We start from the raw sequence: 22407 nt of genomic DNA, 5'->3' as shown, positions 1-22407 counted from the left end.
CCTCGAAGAACATCAGCTCTTGGCATCTTCTCCCACCTCCGAAGCCCAGAGCCACCAGCAGAATATTCTTTATTAAACAAATGACGGAACAGGTCTGTACATATTTACAGGCGGGGGACGGTGGTGCAGGTCCAGCGGCCACAGGCCACTCACTTCTTGGAGAGTTTGACTTGCTTATGCTTGGGGGGCGCCCACTTGAGGCAGAGAGAGTCCACTGTGGGGAGAAGAGGCATGAGAGGCAGGCTGCACCTCTGGGCCCAGGCCAGGTTTCACCTCCAGATGAGAACAAGGGCAGACTGAGTCCCGGGAGGGGGCAGGGAAGCCCAGGCATGAGCAGCCTGCCCTGGGCTTGGGAGCTGGGAGCTGGTCGGACTGGTTTGGGACCATGTGACAGCAAAAAGCAGGCCTGGGTTCCCAAGAGTCCTTACCCCCGCCCCCCAGCCCTAGGCAGCCCCCACCTACCTGTTATGGGTGGTTTCTTATACTGGGCACTTTTGAGGTGTTCCTCCACCAGCTTGGGCGTGACACAGATGACATGCTGGCCTTTCCAGTACTTGACCATGTTAAGGGACTGGAGAGTGCTGATGATGTCATTCTGGGTGATGCTGGTCATCTGGCTGCAGAAAGGGGTCGGAGCAGATGCTAGAGGTTCCTTAGTGGGGTCTGCTGGGCTCGCAGCGGGGACAGGAGATAGAACCCTGGCCAATCTCAGGAGAACCCTTCCTTTGTAAGGGTTCTAGGAAGCCCGCCTCACAAGGGCCCCGATGGACAGGGTTGCGGCCAGGGCTTCACCTGCAGTCCCCGAAGGACAGGGCTGGGACCTGGGCCTCACCTGGGGTCCTTGATGGACAGGGCTGGGACCTGGGCCTCACCTGAGGTCCCCGATGGACAGGGCTGGGACCTGGGCCTCACCTGAGATCCCCGATGGACAGGGCTGGGACCTGGGCCTCACCTGGGGTCCTTGATGGACAGGGCTGGAACCTGGGCCTCACCTGGGGTCCTTGATGGACAGGGCTGGGACCTGGGCCTCACCTGCAGTCCCCGAAGGACAGGGCTGGGACCTGGGCCTCACCTGGGGTCCTTGATGGACAGGGCTGGGACCTGGGCCTCACCTGGGGTCCTTGATGGACAGGGCTGGGACCTGGGCTCACCTGAGGTCCCCGAAGGACAGGGCTGGGACCTGGGCCTCACCTGGGGTCCTTGATGGACAGGGCTGGGTCCTGGGCCTCACCTGGGGTCCTTGATGGACAGGGCTGGGACCTGGGCCTCACCTGGGGTCCTTGATGGACAGGGCTGGGACCTGGTCCTCACCTGAGGTCCTTGATGGACAGTGTGCCACGGAAGTCTCGCAGAATCTCCAGCAGGACCCAAGACCAGTAGCTGCGGTAGCTGAGTTTGCCCAGGTCGGACAGCGGCTTCTCGGGGGAGCCGACTGTACTTTCCAGCTTAGACAGTTCATAACCTGGCAGTGGGAGAAACGGAGTCCTGGAAACCCAGCTCCGCCCGGGCACTCCACCCCCCACAGCGGCCCCTTCCTGGGAGGCCAGGAGCCACTCACTGAAAGCAATGAGGAACTTTCCATAGCCACGGCGCTGGTAGGGGGGCAGGGTGAGGATGCAGGCCACGTTGTTCCCATCTGGAGATTCCTTCTCCTGCAGGGGCGGGGGGTCAGGACCTCTGGGAGGGCTCGGCCCCCCTGCAGCTCACATGCCCCACCCTCCCTCACCCTGGGCGTCTGAGCTGCACCTTGGAGAAGTAGCCGACAATGTGGGCTCCCTGCCTATCCACCTCGGTCAGGATGTAGAAGACGAAGGGCTCCACGTCGAAGTACAGCGTTTTGTGGTCCAGGAAGAGCTTGGCCAGCAGACAGAGGTTCTGACAGTAAATCTGAGGTGGGGGAGGCGGGCGCAGGCTCAAGACCAAGGACAAGCAGCGCATCGCGGCCTGGGCCAGAGCTGCCCCCTGCCCTGCGAGGGCCAGGCCAGAGAGCAGCAGCCTTCTCAGCAGAACGGCAGCGTGGGGTTTCCGTGTGTGTGTGGGGGGGACGTGCACAGTGCAACTCAGGTGATTTGTTCAAGGCTGTGTCCCAGCACCTGGCCCAGGGCTGGCTAAGCGCGGAGCTGGGTGTTTGGTCAATGTTTACTGAATGGACGAGCCTTGAGCCCGCCTCCGAAGCCTGAGTGGTCTGCCGGCCTGGCCACTTGCCGAGTCTCACCAGCTGCCCAGACACCCACCCAGGCCAGGGGCCAAGGTCGGGAGGAACAATGGGACCTTGAGGTTGGCTTCCTGGCACAGATCAAGGGTCCCTCTGGGGTATGACACGTTTTGTGTCCACTCTCATGACCCAACAAGGTGTAAGCCCAGCATGGCTCCTTCCATTTACTCAGGAGGAAACAGGTTCTGGGCGAGGAAGCATGTGCCTGAGACCTCAAGGCTGGCAGAGGGCAGAGCTAGCAAGAACAGCCACGTCACCCGCTGGAGCCCTGTCTGCCACTCCCCGTTGGTGCTCAGGAAGGCCTGGGCTCAGTGGACAGCCCCCAGGCTGCTTCTCACAGGGCTGCCTGAGCCCTGACAGGGCACTGATGATAAGACGGCCCCGTCAGTAAGCACCTACTGGCTGCCAGACGCCGTGCAAAGATGTGACTGTGGTCACAGTTACACCGCTAACAACCCCCTGGGGTAAATACTGACTTCTGTCTCACAGATGAGGAAACAGGAACACACAACATTAAGTAACTTGTCCGAGGTCAGCCAGGAAGTGCCAGGGTGATGTGAAGCTAAGAGCCCCGAGAAGCCTGCCCTCTTCGTCTTCGTCCATTGTCCTTCCATGGGAAACGGACGTTTGATGAGACCTTCCTGGACTGACCAAGGAAAGGCCATGTTCTCAACGACAGCAAAGGCAGGTCCCACAGGCCCCACCTGGCCCCACTGAAGTCTCTTTGTCTGGAACAAGGAACTGAGCCATCAGAGACGCAGGGCTGGCAGGCAGGAAATCTTACACAAAGCAGTTCCCTCCTAGGGAGAGGCAAACACCTTTTCTTCAGGCAGAAAGAGACAGTGGTTCTAGAAGTAGCCGCAGGCACGACAACCTCCCCTTTGGGTTCCAGAACCACCCAAACCTAAGCTGTTCCATCAGAAGACAAGTCCTCAGGGAAAGAACAGAGCCCAGTCCTCGAGGCTTGCACCGCAGGGCACGTGCTCACTGTGCACCGGGTGGGCCAAGCGCCAGGCTGAGCCTGACCCCATGTGCCTGTGCCGGCGGGGCTCCTAGTGAGGTGGCCTCTGTCTTCCACTGGCGTAAAGCTCGTCTGGGAGGTGCCCCCCACCCCCCACCCACCCCGTCCCCTGGACACCTGGCTCACCTTGTGGTCTTTACCATCCACCTCGTATACAGAGATGTTGCTCTTGCGATAGATCTCCTTCCCGGGCGGCTGCCGCCACTGACACTGGCCCTGGGATGGGGGCGGGGAGGCAGAGGCTGGGGCCCTGAGGTTCTCTGCCAGGTGCCCCACCCTGCCCCGTGGGGCTGCTTCTCTAAGCGTCCCCATATGCAGACCCTGGGTTCAACCTTCACCTCCCAACCACCTGAGGAGGCAGCCTGTTTTACAGGTGAAGGGAGCAAGGCTCAGAGGGGCTAGGTGAGTGGCTCGTGCATCCCACAGCTGGGCAGCTTCAAGTCCCAGCCCGCCAGTCTCCAGGGGGCTCGGGCAGGCTCGAATCCATGATAACGGTGTTTCCCAAAGTGCCTGCCTTTGCCCTGGACCCCACCTGGGAAAAACACCCAGGGTAGTGGCCGTGTGCCAAGGCCTCCACCTGCCCACACCTTCCGGGCCCACTGCTCAGGGCTGCGCTGGCTTCTGCTTTGGCACTGAGCGGGCCTTCATAAACTGTGGTCAAGAGCAAGGGACCTGAGGGGGGGAGGGCAGGATCACTGTCCCCATCCCACAGAAGAGGAAACTGCAGACTGCCAAAGTCACTGCAGCAGAGGCAGAGCCAGGCTGAATCCTGGTCTCCAGGCCCACGGGCAGCTTTTTTCCAGACGCCACGCCGCGGACCCGCCCATCGCCAGGGCTGCTGCCCCCACGCTCCAGTGCCCCATGCGTGGCCTCACCAGGTGGAAGCGGTAGCTCTTCTCGTACTTCATGTACTTGAGGCAGTACTCGCACAGCCAGAGCTTTGGCTGTTTGCCGTAATCTTCCGGGAACGGCGAGAAGTACCAGGCATCGATTTCATAGTTCCCGATGTGGATCTTGTCCACGTACTTGACCTTGGTGATCTGTGCAAGGCAGTGGATGGCTCAGGGGGAGCAAGCGGGGGGGGGGGGGGGGGCGGTTGTGCCGCGTCAGGACCCCTGCCCTGCTTACCGCCTCATGCTCCTTCTCCAAGGCCGCGGTTGTGGGGTCCATCTCCGCATAGGTCTGGGCAAGGAAAGAGCCATGAACAGGCGTGAGCACTCGTGGCAGGCAGGACCCAGCGCTTCCCTCCCTCCCGTCTTGCAGATCTCTCCCCATGAATGGCAGTAATCACGTGAACAGCTGACTTGTTTTCCCTGGTTCTGAAGCTCGCTGGACCGAGCTCCTCTCCCGCCTGCCTATCTACAAATACACCCCTGCCATCCCTGACGCCCGAGTGTGCATCTTTCGCCAGATGACCAGGGCAAGGATGAGGCCTGGTGCCACCCTTGGGTTGGTAAGAGCCTCAGCTTTACAAGGGGATCAATCCAGCTCAGCCAAAACTGTTGTGAGATGAACTAACAGGTCTGGTCTTTCATGCCCGTCACAGGAACTGCCTCCAATGTGCCTGGACCTCTTTCCTGACCACTGAGGAGTTGCATGCCCAGTGAACGGCTCCCAGACGTCCTTCCACGTCAGACTCAAGGCATCCCGAAGGGAACTCGGCCTTTCCTCCCTGCAAACCTCCTCCTCCTCCTGGGATCCCCATCTTACTGGGACCATCACCTCCTGTCCAACTACCCAAGGCCAATCATGGGCCTGCTCTTAAGGCTCTTCCCCTCAGCCTGGCATCCAATTAAAGGCCAAATCCTTTCAACTCTACCTCCCTGAACTCTCTGGAACCGGCCCCTCTCTGGAATGCTCTGTCCCACTCCAAATGGCCACTGCCACCACCTCAGGTCTGGACAGTGGACTGGGCCTCCTTAAGATTCCCAGCTTCCAGCTTCAGCCCCTTTCAGTCTCCCCTGCTGCCAACTCCCCTCTTCCAGTCTCCGTGCCTCCGTACATGCAGTTCCTTCCACCTTGAATGCCCTTCCCAATCCTACTGCTGCCGGAAAAATGCTTCTCAGCCCAGTCCAGAGCATGAGCCAGGTGCGCGCACGGTGAGCTACGGCTTGTGATTGTTTTCACTGTTCTCTTTCCTGTCCTGTGCCTGAGGGCCCAGCTCCCTTCCTCCCCCCAGGAGGCAGGGTATACCGTCTCCTTTCCACGTCAGGAATACGGGGCCAACGACAATATCTCCACCTGCCCCCACTTGGTTTTCCCTATTTTCCAGGTCCTTAGAGCAGGGACGTCACACTCACAGCACAGCCTGTTCCCAGGCCAGACGCTGTAGGAGGAAACAAGTACAGCCTGACAATGGGCTGGGGACCCCAGAAGGCCCAGGACCTTCACCAGAGCAGACGGTGGCCCTGCCCTGGAGCTGAGAAGGGAGAAAGGAGCCAGCGTTTTACCCAGAACCCCCTCCACAAAGCACTCTGCTGTGTGGCCTCATTTAACCCTTTGGGCAACCCTGATACACAGAGAAGTAAACAGGCAGGGAGAAGTGACATCACTTGCCCTTGGGGACAGGCTAGCTGCCATTTATTCTAAGTGCCAAGCACTCCACAGGCATTATTTCATTTAGTCCTCACAATAAGCCCGAGACCAGAGTGCTCATTATCCATGCTGCACAAAAGAGGAAACTGAGGCACAGAGTTAAGGTCACTTGTCCAAGGTCACAAAACTGGTATTCAGCACAGCTGGGCCTAGGCTCATCATCTGTCCAACTCCAAACCTAACTGACAAGAGACAGGGGAAGAAGGACTTTCTTCCTCATATGCCTCCTTAAAACACATTCCCCAACTCTCACAAAACAATCCTCTTCAAGCAAATGCATTAAAGAACTACAAAAACACTACTTTTCATAGATGCTGCAATTTATTTAGAATTAAACACGAATTAGGTTCTGAAGAAACTTGCCGACTGTTAGCTTGACGATCATCCATTCTTTGATTTTCTCACCATTGGCCCACTGCTCCCAATCCGGCCGATGGCCAGCTCCGAGGCACATCTTTGGGATGTACCTCGCCAGTGCAACCTGTGCTGTCCAATGGAGTAGCCCATACCGACCTGTGGCTATTTAAATTCCAATTCATTCAATTTAAAGAAAATTGAATTCTTAGTCACACTGAACACATTTCAAATTCTCAACAGCCACAGGTGGCTAGTGGCTATTGCACTGGACGGCAGAGATATACAACATTTCCATTTATCACATGAAGTTCAACTGGACCTTGAAGGGTCTTTCTAGTTCAGGGTGTTTCAATTTTCTTTTTTTATCAGAACCCACAGTAAGAGCTGCAGTTAAGCACTCTATGTTAGTTGATGTTGGCGTGTGTGTTTGTAAGAAATAAAAGGTTCTCAAAATAATACTTACCTTTAATAAAGTGCAAAGTACTCCTATTTCTTTCTTTCATTTTAAACATTTACATGCTGGTCACAGCCCAGTGAATTAATTTGTTAATCTATTAACAGCTGTGCCCCATGGTTTGAAAAACACGGCTGCAAGCACTGGGTACTCAGAAGGATGAAATCCCACTGGTTGAAACAACGAATATCTGTGCCTTCAAAGCTCAAAAAACCCAGTTCTCCTTTGCACCCCCATTTTACACATCAAGAAACTGAGGCACGGAGTGGAAGGAAGGTAACCTCCCAGGGGCAGGCAGGCCGGGGAAAAGAACCCAGGTTTTGGAAACCAGTGGCCTGAGTTTCTAGGATGTGTCAAAGTCATGGTTAAGGATTTGTGCCCTGAAGTAGGACAATCTGGTTGGCAAATATAATTCTGAGTTCCTAAACCTATCTGTACCTCCCTTGTAAACTGGCGACAATAATGCTTACCTCACAGGGCTGCTGCGAAACATCAGTGGTATTGAAATACTTAGCCTAAAACTCTGGGTCAGGAGCCAATAAACGTTTGCCATTATTACTCTAATTCCAGCCCACCCTTTTATTAGCTGTGTGACCTTGGGCGTGTTACTTAACCTCTCTGAGCCTGTTTCCTTATCTACCAAAAAAAAAAAAAAAGTGTCCCTGTGATACGGAATTGTTAGGGTAGACTTGATGAGCTCACACACGGTACAGTACTCAGCGTGGTGCTTGGTAATAGCAAGAGCCCAGTATCCTTCATTCTCTTCCTACCCTTGGACTTCAAGTCAATTTGCCTAATATGGCACAACCAACAAAGACAAAACACGCTATTAGTGCAGAGGCCCGAGTTCAGGCCCAGCTGTGCCATTTCCTTGTTGTGACTGCAGCCAAGCCCTCGCCCTCTCTGAGCCTCAGTTTTCTCATCTGTGAAGAGTACATGAAAATCGGTAGGAAAAGTCTCTGACATACTGTAGGAGCTAAGAAGCGGAGCTGCTATGGTTTTGGCACTGGGACCTAGGGGAACTGGCAGAAGTAGCTGAGCCTCCAGGGCCCTGGGGAAGAGGGGAGCCGGACCTTCTGCACATGGTTGATCTCGTCGTGCTTGCGCTTCTGGTTGCGAGTGATCTTGCGCTCGGGCTGCTCAGCCAGCTCGCTCAGGTACTTCTCAGAGTTCTTCTGCACGGCGTCCTTCACCGTCTTGGTGAGCGCCAGCCGGTTTTTGTCTACCCATTCGTCCAGCCGCCGGTTAACTGTGAGAATGGGCCATGAGGTGCCGCCCTTCCCTCCCTCTGCCCCACCCAGGCCCAGACACCCCCAGTCACTCACAGCCCACATAGTGTACATAGAATTCCTCTCGGCCCTCCTGGTCGTTCACTCGAGACTGGATCACTTCGGCAGAATCTGTGAAGGAAAAAAGGCTCCGATCAGGAGGCAGGCGGGACTGGAACAAGGGCACCCTTCACACTGAGAAGCTGTTTCTAGATTCAGATACAAGTAAGCGAAGCTCACCTGTCCACATCTGCCATTCCATCCAATCACTGCCTGTGAGGTGCGCCGGGTTTGGGCTGTTATTCTTATTTTACAGATGAGAAAACTGAGGCTTCTCCAGGCTCACAGATTTGAAAAGTGGTAAGAGCCAAAACTTAACTGAGTTTACGCCTGGCTTCAAATCCAATGCTTGTTTTACTATATTTGTTTATTTGCAAGTTATTTTGGCATTTCTTCATCTGTAAAATAGAGATAAGGTGCCCACCTTTTAGTATAGTGGCCAACAACTAGCCGATTATTCACTAAATGAGGGCAACTGCTGCGTGTCTGGCCCTAAGCTGTGTTGTTGCTGGGTTCAGAGGATACAGCAATGAATCACAAGCAGTCCTGCCCCCAGAAGTCCCCACTTTGATAACCACATATCATGGCTGAGGAATGAGGAAAATGTTTCAGGAAGATACAGAAGGGAATGACTCACTTTGCCTGAAGGGAGTCCAGAATGACATCATGGGGGTATATGGTGTTAAAAGGATGAGTAGGAGCTAGCCAGGTGAGCAAGGAGAAAGGGAAGTCTAAGCAGAGGGCACTGCGGCCAAAGGCATATGGTCGGTCTTCAAGGGTGTAGCGTGGTCTGGTCTGGCAAGGCCTTCGTTAGGGGTCGCCAGAAACCAGAGAGGTCACAAAGATGAATGCCATTCTACGGAATTTGGGCTTTATTTTGAAGACGAGGCAAGGGGAGGGGAAGAAAGGGGTGACATGGGAAGGAGAAGGGGAGGTCGGGGAGGGGACGGTCGTTTGGGGGTTCTGGGAGGTCCTCTCCGCAGGTGACTGTAGGGAACAGGTGGAAGGCGAGTCGCAGACACAGGAGAGACCAGTGAGGACGCAGGGTTAACCAGAAAAGAGAATGAAGCCTAAGATTGGGCAAGGAAGTGGGATGGGAGCTTTACACACAATAGAAGAATTCGGTAATTGCCTGACTTGCGGGGTTTGTAGGCGGAACCCGGGACAGCCCGAAACTCCGCGCTCGCCTCCCCTCAAGCCCCGCCCCCGTGAATCCCGGCCGCACACAGAACCCTCCCTACGACCCCACCCTGTGGGCCCCGCCCCCTGGCCCTGGGCTCCGCCCTCACGCCAGGTGCTATCCGGCCGCCGGCAGAGGTACGTTTCTCCGATCTCCACGGTGACTTCCGGTTCGCCGCGCGCCGGGGTTGGCGGGGAGACGCGGCCCGGGGACGGGGCGGTCCCTTCGGCCGCCGCATTCTCCCCGGGCCCTGGCTCGCCCTCCCCCGCGACCCCTGAGATCGCCGCCGCAACCGCCGCCGCCGCTCCCTGGGCCGCCATCGCTGTAGTGGAAGTGACGCCAGAATTCGGCGCCGCGCAGCGCCTTTCGCTCCGGGTCAGCTCCTGGGGCGGGGCCGTAGCCTCCTGAGGGTGGGGCCCGTGACGTAGCGGGAGACCATTGGTTAGTGCGGCCGGGGCGTGGCCGCGGCGCTGTTTACCATGCCGGTTGTCCTTTACTTAGTGAAAGTAAGGCTGCACCCTTGAGCTGGAAAGAGGTCTTTCAGGGTGTGATGCCTCAGCTCGGTGTTTTTAAAGGCCCTGGTACTTGAGGAAGCCAAGACGTGCCCGTTTTCATGGGGCGCTACCCCCACTTTAACAGGGCGGCGCCAGAGCAGCCTCCCTGCCTACCAGATTTTAGGTCTGTGGGCCTGGAATTAATACCCCGCGGTGCCACTTCCACCAGCCTAATACCGGTCACCCGTTTTTTGAAGATTGAAGAAACGGCCCTCCTTGTTCAGGGTGGGGAAAGGATACAGTTGAGGTGGCGGAAGCAGGAGGACTGTCAGGGACAACCAGTCACTCGTCTCAAAATCAAGTTTTTCCAAAGCAAGGACCAAGGCCCCCAAAACCAAACGTCCGGGGAATGGAAACTAGCGAAAGGCAGTGGACATAGTGGAGAGCGTCTTGGGCTTAGTGGGTGAGGAAACCTTGGTTCTGACCCTACTCTTTGTACGCTGTACAAGGTTAAACCATGTTATTTATCTACTATAGTGTATATACGGAGGGTGCCAAAAAAATGCATACACATTTTAAGAATGGAGAAAGCTATTAAAATTGTAATAGTATATACCAATAACAAAAGATGAATACAAGTCATGTGTACACATTTTTTGGCATGTCTGGTATACATGCAAGTGCATTGCAGTGCCACACAGGGTAGGTGTTCAGTAAACTCCCCTTGGCCACTCTGAATCTTGTTTGACTTATAATTTGGTTATTGGTCTTAGAAACAATTCTAGGAGTGGCAAAATGCTCAGGGCCAGAGAATGAGGCTCAAAGGTTACACATCAAGAAATATCTGAGTTAGGTATTTGTGGGGAATGGCAGTGGGACGTGCTGGTAACTTAGTGTGGGGACAGAGCCAGGAGTGCAGTTTCCAGGCTCTGGCCCTCACGTGGAAAGGTGCTCACTCGGGTGGTAAATGGCCATCAACTGTGATTGGATGGCATTCAGCTGTGGCTAGTTGGCCATCAGCTGTAACCAGTGAGCCATTGGTCACTAATATAACTGCCATGGCTAGCTACACTAGCAGCAAATGGGGGCTAGCAAGCAGATGGTGGCTGGCGGAGTGTGGATTGCAGATTGCAGAGAAGCAGAGGGCAGGTTGCGGATCGTGTGGCTCCTGCTTCCTGTGTCTCCAACCCAGCCGCCAGCGAGAATATAGTCATATGACTCCCCTATCTATGGCTCCTGGGCCTCACTATGTCCTGCGTTCTTATGTGGGGAGCGGGACCAGAGACCCCGCACGACACCCTGCATGACACTTGGCTTTTGGGAAATGGAGTTTGGGGAGAGGGGCAGTGAATACCAGGTGTCTAGCAATATAAAAAAGGCAAGAAAAAGTTAAAATTGTAATACCTTCTGCCGCTCTCTACCCCACCCCTATCTTCAAGATTGTTATTCTGTCCACCCAGGGTCAGTTTGCAGCCTGGGGAGTTCAAGTGCCTCCCTACCCCCACTTCCCAACAAGCTATTAACCAATGATTGTCAAGTGGAGTTCAAAGACCAGAGCTTAGCTCTCTTGCCCCCCAGCTGTGTGGCAGAACTTACTGGCTCTGGACTTTTGCCTGAGATCACATTCTTCCCAGGCCGCCTGCCCTTCCCTTCCTGCTTCCTTTACACTTTTCCGGGAACACTTTCTCAACAAATCTCTTGGACACAAAATCTACCTCTCAGGGCCTGCTTCTCGGGAATCCAACCTGAAGCGTCCCCTCCTAGCTTAGAACCCATCCATAGATCCCTGCTGCCTCCAGGATAAAGCCCCTGCTTCTCGTTGTACATCTACGGCCCTGCGCCCTGCCTGCCGCCTATCTCTCCAGCCTCACCGCCGGCACTGCAGCCAGCAGGATTGTCAGCCTGGCCAGTCACAAATTTCCTCTCCCTCCTTAATCCCCCACTTCCTTCAGCAGTTCCTCGAAGCAGGCTCTCAGGCCTTTCTTCTCTGCAAAGTGGGCAGGGGGGCTCCACCCATTCTGTGGAGCCCTTTCACCCTCCCTACCAGGCACACCTCCCCCACCACCACCACCCTGTCCTCTGGGGCCTGCCAGGGCAGAGTCTTGTGTGCTCCTTTCCTTGGCAGCCGCAGGCACAGGTGGCAGGCGGTATTTTTAACCTTCCTTGGGCGCAGGAATCAGGTGGCTCAGGAGGCCGCCCAGGCTGGTGACCTTCACTTCCAGAAACTGTGACTGCCAGGCAGGGAGGAGTCAGAACCGAGGCCTTGAAGCTGGGCTGACCTGGGCCTTCAATATCATGTGGGAACCAGAAACATTTGTTAAATGAATGGAAAGGTCTTGGCACAACATGCCAGGGTCACCTCCACTCCCACCAAATCAGATGTGCGAGAAATGGAGGGCCCGTTCTACTCCTGGTCTGCAGGCTGTCAGGACAGTTAAGTGACTAGTTGAACCCAAGGGCCCAGGGAACCTGAATGGGGTCAGAAACAAAAGCTCTCCTGCCTGTCTACACACGGGGCCAAAGAGGGCATTCAAAAATGTGAACTTTAATAAACAGCAGGTCAAAATGGGGTTCCCCAGGAACGAGAATGATGGAGCTGGTGCTAGAGGCCTCAAGGGTCCCCACGTCCTCCCCTCTGAGGCCTGGAGTCAGGGAAGCAGTAATCCCTGATGAGCTGGCACCGGCTACTTGGAAGTCCATTTGTTTGGGGTCCTAAGACCCAAGATGCAGCAGAGTGTGGAGCAGGGTGGCACCCTGACCGGCCCAGGTCCTGGCAGGGTGTGTGGCCCAGGTCGGGCAGGCGAGCGAGTCATGGGCTGTGGGGTCAGATGCGGAAGCTTTCCTCCCGGCCATCAATGTGACGCAGCCGCAGGTAGACGTCTGTGCCGATGCCCTGCAGGGACTGCAGCCGCAGAGAACCTCCCAGGTACTCTGCATAGGCCCGTGATGTGGGCAGCCCGAAGCCAAAGCTGGGTGGAAGCAGGGGATAGGACAGGGGTGTCAGAGGCCAAGTCTCCTGGGCCCCCCACCCCTCCATCCTGGCCGGGTGGGGCCTCACCCATGCATGGGTCCTGACTGGCCACCACTGTGCATGTCCAGGTGGCCGAAGAGGGGGTTGATGCGGGGGTCCTGGGTGCTGGACTCGGCTGTGGTGAAGTGGTAGTCCATGACCCGGTCCAAGTCTTTGTGGGCGATTCCTCCACCCCGGTCGGAGATCCTGGCAGGAGGCCGAGGACAGGGGCTTGGCTTAGCTTCGGTGGGGAGCTCACTACCTCCCAAGCAGACGGTGCTGTCCTGTCCCTTCCACCCAGAGATGGAAGGTGGTCCACCTAGCGCCTTGGCCTTGTGTTTCACCTCCGCCTGGACCACTGACTGCTTACACCTGCTCACAGCATTAGGTTAGGACTGGTTTTTCCTGACTCCTTCCCCACTCTGGACTTCTCAGTTGTTAATAAGGACAGGCCCTGGGGCCTGCAGCTGCTCCAGACCCATCCTCATCCAGCTCACGGCAATCTCAGGACCAAGTCTCCGAGTGGGGCAGGTACTGGCTTGAGGTCACAGAGCAAGTCAAAACCAGTGCCTGGAACCCCTGCCCACCCCACCCCAACGCCCCCTGGGCAAACCTGATGACAAGATCAATATCATTGTTGGCGATGGTGATAACCACATCCGGAACGTTGTAGGGAGTGTCGAGGTGACTCTCCATTGTGGCTCTGTGCAGGGGGAAAAGACCAACAGTGGGTGGTGGGACCCCGGCCACACTCCAGTTCCTGTCCGGCCCCTTTCAACAGGTGCAGCTGGCCCACCTCATGGCATTCTTGAGCAGCTCGGGCAGGATGTAGTCCAGGGGCATAGGGATGAAGGGGAATCGGGCAGCCACGTGTCCGTTGATGCGGACGCGGGGGGCGTTGCCATACTTGTGCTCACACAGGCGTCTGTGGATAGTAGCAAGTGTTCACACCTAGACCAGGAGTCCCCAGCTGGAGGTGCCTGTCCCCATGCCCCACCTCCAGGGAAATTCTGCAATTTCTAAAGACATTTTTGCTTGTCACACCTGGGGAGTGCTCCTGGCATCAAGTGAGTCAAGGCCCGAGATCCTTCTAAACCTCCCAACAGGCACAGGACAGCCCCCCACGAAACAGAATTATCTGACCCAAAATGTTAATAGTGCCACCGCTGAGAAACCCGCCTTAGACCATGCCCCGGGCAAGGGCTCAGACCCCAACCCTCCCTGCCCGAAGACATCCACCCCTCTCAGCCGTTCCAGCCTCACCTGGCAAAATCGACCCACTTTTCAATAATCTTCTTTGGCGAGAGACGAGCACAGATGATGCCAACAAAGTCAGGCTGGCAGGAGAAAGGCGGTCAGGACTGGGCGGCACCTCCACCCACACCTCGGCCACCAAATGCTTGCAACCTCTGGCCTGCGGAAGTGGCTGCAAGCCTCTCCCCAGGTCCTTGGCCCAGGTTCCCAGCCCCAGGGGGCCCCTGGCTCAGTCCCCTCTGCCTCACTTGACCTTGTCAATGGTTCTCAGGTCCCAGTGACTCACTTTGTCCTCATGCAGCGCCAGATGATGTGTGGCCAACATGCGGATCCCAAGCCTCGACGTCAGTGTCTTGTCTAAGAAGTAGCGGACGAGCTTCTCATCCTGTGAAGAGTGGGGCCTCAGTAACCCTGGGTCCTTGCCAGGCCCCTTGACAGACCCCCAGGTGCCACTCCTGACCTCTATGTGCTTCCGGCTCTCACGCAGGCCCTCAGCTAAGAGGGTCACCACGTCTTTGTGGTCGTCCAGCAGCTGACGCACCAGCTGGCAGTATCGTGTCTCATCCGCCTGGTCCTTGATCTGCAGGCCACAGAGTCATGAAACATGGACAGTCCAGCCCTGCCCTCTCAGCCCCTAACCCTGCCCTGGCCCAGCCCTCACCGGAGGGAAGTCTGTCAGCTTCTGGAAGGCACGGATGTACAGCTCGTGCTGCAAGGAAGAGGTTTCGGAATCACAGGGATGCTGTGGGCAGTGAGAACACAACTGCCCAGGTCTACCCGTCACTCCAGCTCTCTAGGTTCAAACCCCATTGTGGCCTTTCCAGCCGCCATGAAGATGCTGCCCTGGCCTCAGCTGCTTGGGTCTGAGTCCTCTGATCCTGAAACCTTGTGCCTGGCAAGTCTCTGCCACTCTGGTCCCATCTCCCATTTGCCCCTTGGATGGTGGGCACACTGATCTAAGGTCCCCTCTACTAGGGAATCCTGGCCCTCTGGAGGCCACCTTACCACATGCAGTATGGTGGGGTTGCAGCCAATGATGAAAGGAAGGCTGCGGAAGCCCTTGACGCGGTGGGCAATCCTCACTGGCAACTCTTGCTGCAAATACCTGGCACTTTTCTGCAAAGAAAAAAGTACAGAAGGCAGAGCTGGGGCCTGAGTGGTTGGGCAAGAGCTTCAGGCATCAAGTGAAAAACGGGGCGGGAGGGGGGGGGCAGGAATCTTACCAGAAGGTGACTGCCATCCTGAGAACGGCCGGAGTAGAGCATCATGGTCGGAGTGAGGCGGACTGAGGGCTGGTGGAACAGATGAGGCTTGAACACTCAATCCCCAACACCGCGCCCCGCCACATTAGCTCCACCCCTTCCCGGGACACCCACTCCAGCGCGGGACCCGGGCCTCCCTGCCCAGCTGCGCACCTTCTCCGCTGCCACGTCGATGGCCGACTGGTTGTAAAAAGAGGTGACGGTCTTGGAGCGCTCCCGCGCCATCTCCACGTGGTGCGTGTCCGTGGCTGAAGTGGAGCGGGCCCGGAGCAAGAGTGCGGGCCCCAGGAAGGGACGGAGCTGAGGCCGGCTCCGGGGGCCACTGCCCAGCACCGACAGTATCATCGTCCTTCTCCTTTGTGGGACTAGCCGGCCACTAGGGCTAAGGACCGGACTGACGGAGGCGACCCCGAAACGGGGTAAGGGGGATGCAGGTGAGCAGGGGCTCTTCTCTAACTTCAGGGGCGAGGGCCGTTGGAGGATGCTGACAAGCTCAGCGCCCAGGGAGCAGCTCCCATCTACCGGGGCGGGGGAAGGGGACGTTGTAAGAATCCGAATCCAGACGGACCCGCACCATCTCTCCACGTAGACATTGGTATCCTCAGACCCGGGCAATCTCTGCCCACCCTTTCAACCACCTCCCCCCCGCCCCCCGCCCCTCACACACATAGGCCGAACCTGGACAACCTTGCTTTCCAGAGCTCGTATTCTTCAACCTGAGACTCTGTCTGGTGGTCTGGAGCGGAGGGGATCCTCAGACCCGTCCAGCCCGAAAAACCTCGCCCCCGCTCCCTCCGGTCCTGGGCACGGTCGTTGCGAGGCGGGGCGACCCCTCGCCAGCGCTTTCAGACCCGGCCTCCTCCCCCAGCCTGGCCGGCGTACGTGCGGCACACTGCATTGTGCGCCCGAGGGCCCGCTGCATCCAAGCTGTGACCCGGGAGTCCCCATCTGGATCCCCCCTCCGCAGGTCACTTGGTTCGGCCCGGATCCCCCCCCATATGGTAGATGCCAGCCCGGCGTCCAGCACAGTGGCGGAGGCTGCGGGCGCGCGCTGCGAGGCCAAGGCGGGCGGGATCTGTGCGGGTTGCTCCACTTACCGCGGGGTTAGAGCCAGGGCCGGGGTCCGCGCGTAACGGCCCAACAGTCGACGGGCCGGGCTAGCGGAGCTGACCTCGCCCTCTGCCGCTGTGACGTCGCGTGGACTGTGGGCACCCGGTGCCTCCCGGGAGTTGTAGTTTGGAGCGGAGGACTCGCAACCCCGGTGCCAGCCCATCCTGGCTATGCCGGTGCTCACGACAAATAAATGCCACGGCTTCCTTCACAGGGCTCCCGGAGTTATCTGTGGGCTCCCTGGTCTAGTCTATAGGATGGATTTCCTGGGAGCGAAACGGGAGAGGGCGAGAAGACCTTTGAACATAAAGCGTAAAGCGCAGAGACCAAATCCTATCTGAATTGCTTCCCTGAGGTTCTGGCTTTCTCCTTCCAGCTCTTGATTCATTTATCGGAAACCAGACAGCCTAGTTCAAATCCCAGTTCAGACACTTACAATCTGAGGCAAGTTACTTTAAATTGCTCAATGATAAATGGCTCAATTTAAATGGATAAAATGAGAATGTAGTAACCTCAGGGAGTTGTGTAGTTGGTTACATGAATTTATACATGTAAAGTGCCTAGAACAGTGCCGGGTGTGGAATTAGCACTATATAAGTGTTAGGCATTGTTATTATTTATTATTATTACGAATTCATTCATTCATGCCTGCAACAAACTCTGCTTGGGTAACTTCTCAGGGCAGGAGAGGAGATTGGGTGTTGAATCAAATAAATAAGACACCACCCTGCCCTGAGGACAGTTTCAGTGTCATCAGCTATGACGCGGGCAGCACAGGAGGCCGCAGGAGCCGGTGAGTAGGACTTGGCCAGGCACGAGAGCTGAGTGGGAAGGGCATGAGGACCGTGTAGAGAACAACCTGGGTAATCTGAGCATATGGCTGCAGCCATGTGGAGACTGGGAAGGAGAGGGGCTGAACGGGGTGACTAGAGCCAGATCATGAGGAGAAGAGTCTGCATTGGTCCTGCGGTAGTAAAAAGCCACTGGAAAGTTTTAACTTGTCAGATTTGCTCCTTAGAATCCTTGGGCTGTAGTGATTGGGAGGGTGGGGATGGGTGAGACCAAAGGCAGAGAGACCAGTGAAAAGACAATTCCTTTTTCTAAGCAGGAGATGATGGGAGACTGTGTGTGTGTGTGTGTGTGTGTGTGTGTGTGTGTGTGTGTGTATTCTTGCACTAATTGCATTGTGCTTTATTGTGGTTATGTATTTTCTAAATATTTTTAAATGTTTAAATAAAAAAAAAGCTTAGTGAAGCAGGCAACATCTTTGGAGCCCAAAGGCTGTCTTAAAGCCTCAGCAGAGGTGGACTATTCACTATGGCTGGCCTATCTGAGGAATTGAGGGAAGCACTCCTTGAGTCTCTGGATTTCCGCTTGGTCCCCCTATCCCCACAACACACCCACCCTTTCTTTTCCAGCATCCTGGCAATATCCTGAAGCAGGCATGGCTTGAGCCTGTGGAGGAAAGGAGAGGGAAGGGTCCACCTGCCGGGACGATGGCACGCGCAGAAAAGCAAGGACTCGGAGTGCTTGTATTGTGCCAGACCTCGGCGCTCACCCGAGTGCGGGAACCGGCGGCGGTGGCTGCCACAGAGTGGGAGGCGCCTGGAACGGCCTCACCCGGCCTGGCCCCGGGCGCGCGGGCCAAGCGCTCTTTCGGAACACGTTGCTGCCACCCGGCGGCGGAGGTGAAACATGCAACCCACGAGCCCTCTTCCAGAACACTCAGAGCTTAAATAAATGAAAGAAATACTGGGCTTTATTCTCGGAGCTGTTGAAACTGAGTGTCCCTGTTATCTATGGCTGGCTTCCCTCAGAATGCGTGATCTAAGAGGAAGGAAGATGGAGGCCGCAGTAGCTTTATGACTGAGGCTGGAAAGTCACACATCGTCATTTCTTTGGATCAGGTTAGCCCTTTTTAGTGGGAGGAAAGGCTACGCAATGGCACGAGTACCAGGAGGTGCAAATCATTGAGGACAATTTTGGAAGCTGGCTGTTGTAGCCTGGAGGCTACCGTGCTGTGAGGAAGCCCAAACTTGCCTCTATAGAGATTACATGGAAACCTGCATGGCCCCTGAGACTACGAGAAGAGAGAGCTGCTAGGTTATCCTGCAGCTGCCTCCTCTCCCATTGTTCCAGCGTTAGCCATCACTGACTGCAATTATGTGAGCAGAACTGCCCGGCCAAAATTCTCTTCCCAAATTCCTAACCCATAAAACCTGAGAGAAAATAAAATAGTTGTCATTGTTTTAAGCCACTATTTTTGTGGTGATTTTGTGAACAGCACTAAGTCCTCAATGATCCCCCCCCCCCCCCGTCCTGGTACTCAGACCACTCTAGTCTCTTTCCACACTGATCAGGGCTGACCTGAGCCACTAGGATAATGTAGAAATGATGGTGTGTTACTTTTGAGGCAAAGTCGTAAAGATATTATGGTTTCCATCTTGTTCCCTCTTAGATCACTCATTCTGGGGGAAGCCAGCCATAGATAACAAACACTCCAGGAGACTGGAAAGAGGTCAGGCCCTCGTCCTCTGGATTCATTTCCTATTGCTGCTGTAACAAATTACCACACACTTAGTTGCTTAAAACAACACAAACGTATTATCTTACAGTTCTCTAGTTCAGAAGTCTGACATGAGTCTCTCTGGGCTAAAACCAGGATGTCAACAGTTTCTTTCTGAAGGACCTAGAAACAGTTCCTTTCTGAAGGCTCTAGAGAAGAATCCATGTTTTTGCCCTTTCCTGCTTCTAGAGGCCACCCACATTCCTTTGCTCATGGCCCCCTTCCTCCATCTTCAAAGCCAGCAACATTGCAATTCACGTGCCTTCCTGCTGTAGTCACACCTCCCTCTGACTCTTCCTCTGCCGCCCTTTTCACTTTTATGGACCTTTGTGATTACCAGAGGATAATCTCTCTGTTTTATAGCCAGCATATTAGTGACCGTCCTCTCATCTGCAATGTTATTTCCCATTAGGACATGGATGTCTGTGGGGGCCATTATTCTGCCGGCCATACTGTCTCGAAGAAGAGAAGCGGGTCTGAGAAGAACCAGCCAGAGAAAGGAGGAGGGCCAGAGGAGGGTGACATATCACAGAAGCGAGACAGTGACCTAGTGCTGGGAGGTCAAGCCTGATGAGAACTGAAAAATACCCGCTGGTTTAGTCCTGAGGACACCAGCCATTCGTTGTCAGGGGTGTGTCAGGGGCAGGAGCTACTGTATGGTGCCCTGTGCAGCAAAGAAGAAGTGAGGAGGTAGAGACTGGGAGTGTAAAATCTACCTCAAAACTTGATTGCGAAGGGAGGTTTGTTGCTGTTTCTAAAATGGGAAAGAGAAATAAGTTTCCCTGGGATGGGAAGGAAGGAGAGGTATAGGAGAGATGGGTCATCATCAGATGCGATGTCTGTGAAGGGGAGAGTTCAGCTAGACCACGGAAAGCTTTGAAAGGAGGGACAGTTGGATAGACCCAGGCTCAGAAAACGTTTTGCCAGGCGCGCTCCACAGCAGAACAGAGGTTAGGATGTGGCGGTGTGGCGGAAGTGATAGAGCTGGGAACTTAAGGGAGAGAGTGATCAGCCGGCAGGAGGTGCTGGCGAGGCAGGACGCAGTGGCTGAGCAAGTTAGGGAGATACCACCTAATGGTGTCTGAAATAATTTCAGGGAAAATGCTTGGTTCTTGATTGGATCGCGGTACTTGATGGATTCCCTGATCTGCTGGTCTCTCGGTCCCGGATGTTCCAATCCTTAGAACAGCGTTTGGCATAGAGTAAGTGCTGTATACTGTTAATCACGATTAATATACCTTCAGTAATTTTTAAAACTCCGGAGACTCCATTTCCCTTGAGGCATTGCAGCCGTTCGGACTACAACTCCCATGACGCCTGGGAGGCCGCCTCATCCGTAATTATTTACCTACGCACGTCTCTTAACTTGGTTTTCCAGTCCCAGCATTCCTCGCTGTTCTCCTACCTCCCCAGCACGCCTATCCGTCCTAGGAAAAACCAATTGGGTCACGGAGTGCGAGACCAGGCCCGCCCTCGCCTGGTCAGAGGGGCGGGTGGGGCGTGGCCATGTCCTGCCCCGCCCCTGCCCCGTGGCTGGCGTCTCCGACGCGACCGAGACATGGGCGCTACCTGGAGGGGTCCCGGCTGGGCGCGTCTTGCGCTCTGCCTCGCGGGCTTGGTGCTCTCTCTCTACGCGATGCACGTGAAGGCGGCGCGCGCCCGGGACAAGGACTACCGCGCCCTCTGCGATGTGGGCACCGCCATCAGCTGTTCGCGCGTCTTCTCCTCCAGGTGCGCGCGGGAGTGGAGGGCTTGGAGCACCGGGCTGCTGATGGGAGCGGTGCACTGGGGCCAGGTGTGCACGGCGGCTAGGTTGCCAGATGATTCTGGAGTCTGGGATCGGGGTGCCAGGGAGTGGATGCGGGGGGTGGGGGGAGGATTGCTCGAGGGGAAGCAATGCCTGGCGAATCAGGTGTGTTGGAGACGGAGGGGGCGCACATAATGCTCGGGACTGTAGTTATTCTGGGGAGTAGAGCGTGGATTGGATGCCAAGGAATAACGGTGATGGGGCAGGAGGGGGAGGTTGGGAGATGCGTAGAGACAGTGATGGTCTTGAGGATTGCGGTGCCTGGAGACAAGGTAGCCAGGTCTGGCTGTGCTTGAGGGCCCAGGGTTAGTAGGGTGACCAAATACAGAAGCGAGGAATGGGCCTCCAGGGAGCTGGAGATTGAGGGGTCCAGGGCAGAGAGATTCTGCTTCGGATTCCCAGTCTCTTAACTGTAAAGCAAGGCCAACCGTTATTACCCACCTTGCCATCTTAATAATTATTGAAGGTCTAGGATGAAAAGAGGGGCCTGGGGATCGGGGTAAATAGGAGCAGACACATGGAATCCTGACGTGGCCAAAGGGAGACCAGGCCAGGAGGTCATCGACCCTTGGACACAAGTTGGGCTGGAGGATTGGGGAGAAGGGGAGGGAGGACAGCCCAGGTGGTGTTTTGGAAACCACCTCTCCAGGACAGGGTCCAAAGCACTGGCTTGACACTTCTAACCTGGGTCTTCCCCTCTGCCAGGTGGGGCCAGGGCTTTGGACTGGTGGAACCCCTGCTGGGCCGGGATAGTGTCTTCAATCAATCCAACAGCATATTCGGTTGCGTCTTCTACACATTACAGCTGTTGTTAAGTGAGTGGCCCTGCCCTTCCTTGCAGGCCCTGCCCCTTCCTCCCTTGGCCAGTCCAGCCCCATCCCTGGCAACGTTGGGGATCCATACAGCTGACAGCCAGTTGCTCATCTCTGAGCACCCTGGAGCCGGGAACTAACAGGAATCTTTCAGTTGATTTAGGTAACATCAGAGCCAGAGGACCCTTACGCGCTTACTCGGGCACCAGTTTTGTGAGGAAGATCAGAAGTTCCTTTCTGGGGGGATCCAAGGATTGTCTTTCATCTCATGTAGAGCTGAGCAGAAAAATCCACTGTCTGGGTCCCAGAGATCATTGACCAGAGAGGAGAACCAAGGCCTTGGTGGGGCCTGTCAGAGTCTCTTGTTTTAGAGACTCTTCCCCAGCAACCCCTGTTTTCGGGGTGGCACCATGAAGTCATGGCCAGTCCCTGAAGCCCGTGTCTGACCCTTTTCTGCCTTGCAGGTTGCCTCCGGGCCCGCTGGGCATCTGTCCTGCTGGTACTGAGCTCCCTGGTGTCTCTTGCTGGTTCTGTCTACCTGGCCTGGATCCTCTTCTTTGTGCTCTATGATTTCTGCTTCGTTTGCGTCACCACCTATGCCATCAATGTGGGCCTGATGATGCTCAGCTTCCGAGAGGTCCGTGGACCCCAGAGCAAGGTCAAGGGGCACTGAGCCCTCACCCGAAGCCAGGCCGACTTCATCTGCTCTGCTTCGGCATGTCAGCCTTGCCCAAGGGGGACAAGTCTGGGTCCTTAGAAGAATCTGCTATATTCCCAATACAAGACAATGGACCAAATGTGCCACACTCTTTCCTCTACCCTAGTGCTTCTGGCTCTGTCCCCAGGGGCTGATGTCCAAAGCCTCTGCCGTTGCCCAAGGAAGGAAGGTTCTTACCAATAAAATTTCTTAAATAAATTGGCCAAGTCTGAGGCACCTGTCTA

The 22407-nt window shown here is 55.7% G+C and overlaps 3 protein-coding genes across 6 annotated transcripts; 1 reads left to right on the top strand and 2 right to left on the bottom strand.

The window, feature by feature from the left end:
- Positions 1–52: 52 nt before the first annotated feature.
- KAT8 (lysine acetyltransferase 8) lies at positions 53–9500 on the bottom strand. Of its 2 annotated transcripts, XM_074322667.2 has the most exons (12): positions 9260–9488; positions 8151–8368; positions 7968–8042; positions 7716–7891; positions 4365–4418; positions 4112–4276; positions 3363–3452; positions 1747–1887; positions 1559–1652; positions 1312–1462; positions 463–617; positions 53–214 (listed from the first exon to the last, which is right to left on the bottom strand). In XM_074322667.2, the coding sequence occupies exons 2-12, from the start codon at positions 8170–8172 to the stop codon at positions 150–152; spliced, it is 1188 nt and encodes a 395-aa protein (XP_074178768.1). In that variant the 5' UTR covers positions 8173–8368; positions 9260–9488; the 3' UTR covers positions 53–149. The 2 variants fall into 2 exon arrangements, with proteins under 2 accessions (XP_074178768.1, XP_074178767.1); XM_074322666.2 differs by lacking the exon at positions 8151–8368 and having other exon boundaries at positions 9260–9500.
- Positions 9501–12169: 2669 nt separating this feature from the next.
- BCKDK (branched chain keto acid dehydrogenase kinase) lies at positions 12170–16405 on the bottom strand. 3 transcript variants are annotated; one of them, XM_074322669.2, is made up of 13 exons: positions 16268–16314; positions 15849–15906; positions 15324–15688; positions 15132–15200; positions 14914–15024; positions 14570–14617; positions 14369–14488; positions 14195–14293; positions 13918–13991; positions 13451–13579; positions 13268–13357; positions 12703–12861; positions 12170–12613 (listed from the first exon to the last, which is right to left on the bottom strand). In XM_074322669.2, exons 3-13 carry the CDS (start codon positions 15513–15515, stop codon positions 12469–12471), a joined length of 1236 nt encoding a protein of 411 aa, XP_074178770.1. In that variant the 5' UTR covers positions 15516–15688; positions 15849–15906; positions 16268–16314; the 3' UTR covers positions 12170–12468. The 3 variants fall into 3 exon arrangements, with proteins under 3 accessions (XP_074178770.1, XP_074178769.1, XP_074178771.1); XM_074322668.2 differs by lacking the exon at positions 15849–15906 and having other exon boundaries at positions 16268–16405; XM_074322670.2 differs by lacking the exon at positions 16268–16314 and having other exon boundaries at positions 15858–16197.
- Positions 16406–20209: 3804 nt separating this feature from the next.
- On the top strand, positions 20210–22395 carry VKORC1 (vitamin K epoxide reductase complex subunit 1). Its single transcript, XM_019717279.3, has 3 exons — positions 20210–20577; positions 21359–21468; positions 21930–22395. The coding sequence occupies exons 1-3, from the start codon at positions 20405–20407 to the stop codon at positions 22136–22138; spliced, it is 492 nt and encodes a 163-aa protein (XP_019572838.2). The 5' UTR covers positions 20210–20404; the 3' UTR covers positions 22139–22395.
- Positions 22396–22407: the final 12 nt, after the last annotated feature.

The sequence above is a fragment of the Rhinolophus sinicus genome, chromosome 10 (assembly GCF_057876585.1).
Source record: "Rhinolophus sinicus isolate RSI-liver-muscle chromosome 10, RSI-T2T, whole genome shotgun sequence".
Lineage (NCBI taxonomy): Eukaryota > Metazoa > Chordata > Mammalia > Chiroptera > Rhinolophidae > Rhinolophus > Rhinolophus sinicus.
The sequence above is the reverse complement of the archived record's forward strand: the minus strand, read 5'-3'. Positions and strand labels throughout refer to the sequence as shown.

What these genes read in the sequence shown, in the direction of transcription:
- BCKDK (XM_074322668.2), bottom strand. Translation starts at nt 15,515, where the DNA reads ATGATACTGTCGGTGCTGGGCAGTGGCCCCCGGAGCCGGCCTCAGCTC. An exon ending in TGGCGCTGCATGAGGACAAA is followed by an intron (nt 13,992 to 14,194) that starts GTGAGTCACTGG and finishes TTCTCCTGCCAG; the next exon opens with CCTGACTTTGTTGGCATCAT. An exon ending in GATATTGATCTTGTCATCAG is followed by an intron (nt 12,862 to 13,267) that starts GTTTGCCCAGGG and finishes GCCTCCTGCCAG; the next exon opens with GATCTCCGACCGGGGTGGAG.
- VKORC1 (XM_019717279.3), top strand. Translation starts at nt 20,405, where the DNA reads ATGGGCGCTACCTGGAGGGGTCCCGGCTGGGCGCGTCTTGCGCTCTGC. An exon ending in TCGCGCGTCTTCTCCTCCAG is followed by an intron (nt 20,578 to 21,358) that starts GTGCGCGCGGGA and finishes CCCCTCTGCCAG; the next exon opens with GTGGGGCCAGGGCTTTGGAC. An exon ending in CACATTACAGCTGTTGTTAA is followed by an intron (nt 21,469 to 21,929) that starts GTGAGTGGCCCT and finishes TCTGCCTTGCAG; the next exon opens with GTTGCCTCCGGGCCCGCTGG.
- KAT8 (XM_074322666.2), bottom strand. Translation starts at nt 9,470, where the DNA reads ATGGCGGCCCAGGGAGCGGCGGCGGCGGTTGCGGCGGCGATCTCAGGG. An exon ending in TGGATGGTAAAGACCACAAG is followed by an intron (nt 1,888 to 3,362) that starts GTGAGCCAGGTG and finishes CCCCCACCTCAG; the next exon opens with ATTTACTGTCAGAACCTCTG. An exon ending in TAAGAAACCACCCATAACAG is followed by an intron (nt 215 to 462) that starts GTAGGTGGGGGC and finishes TTCTCCCCACAG; the next exon opens with TGGACTCTCTCTGCCTCAAG.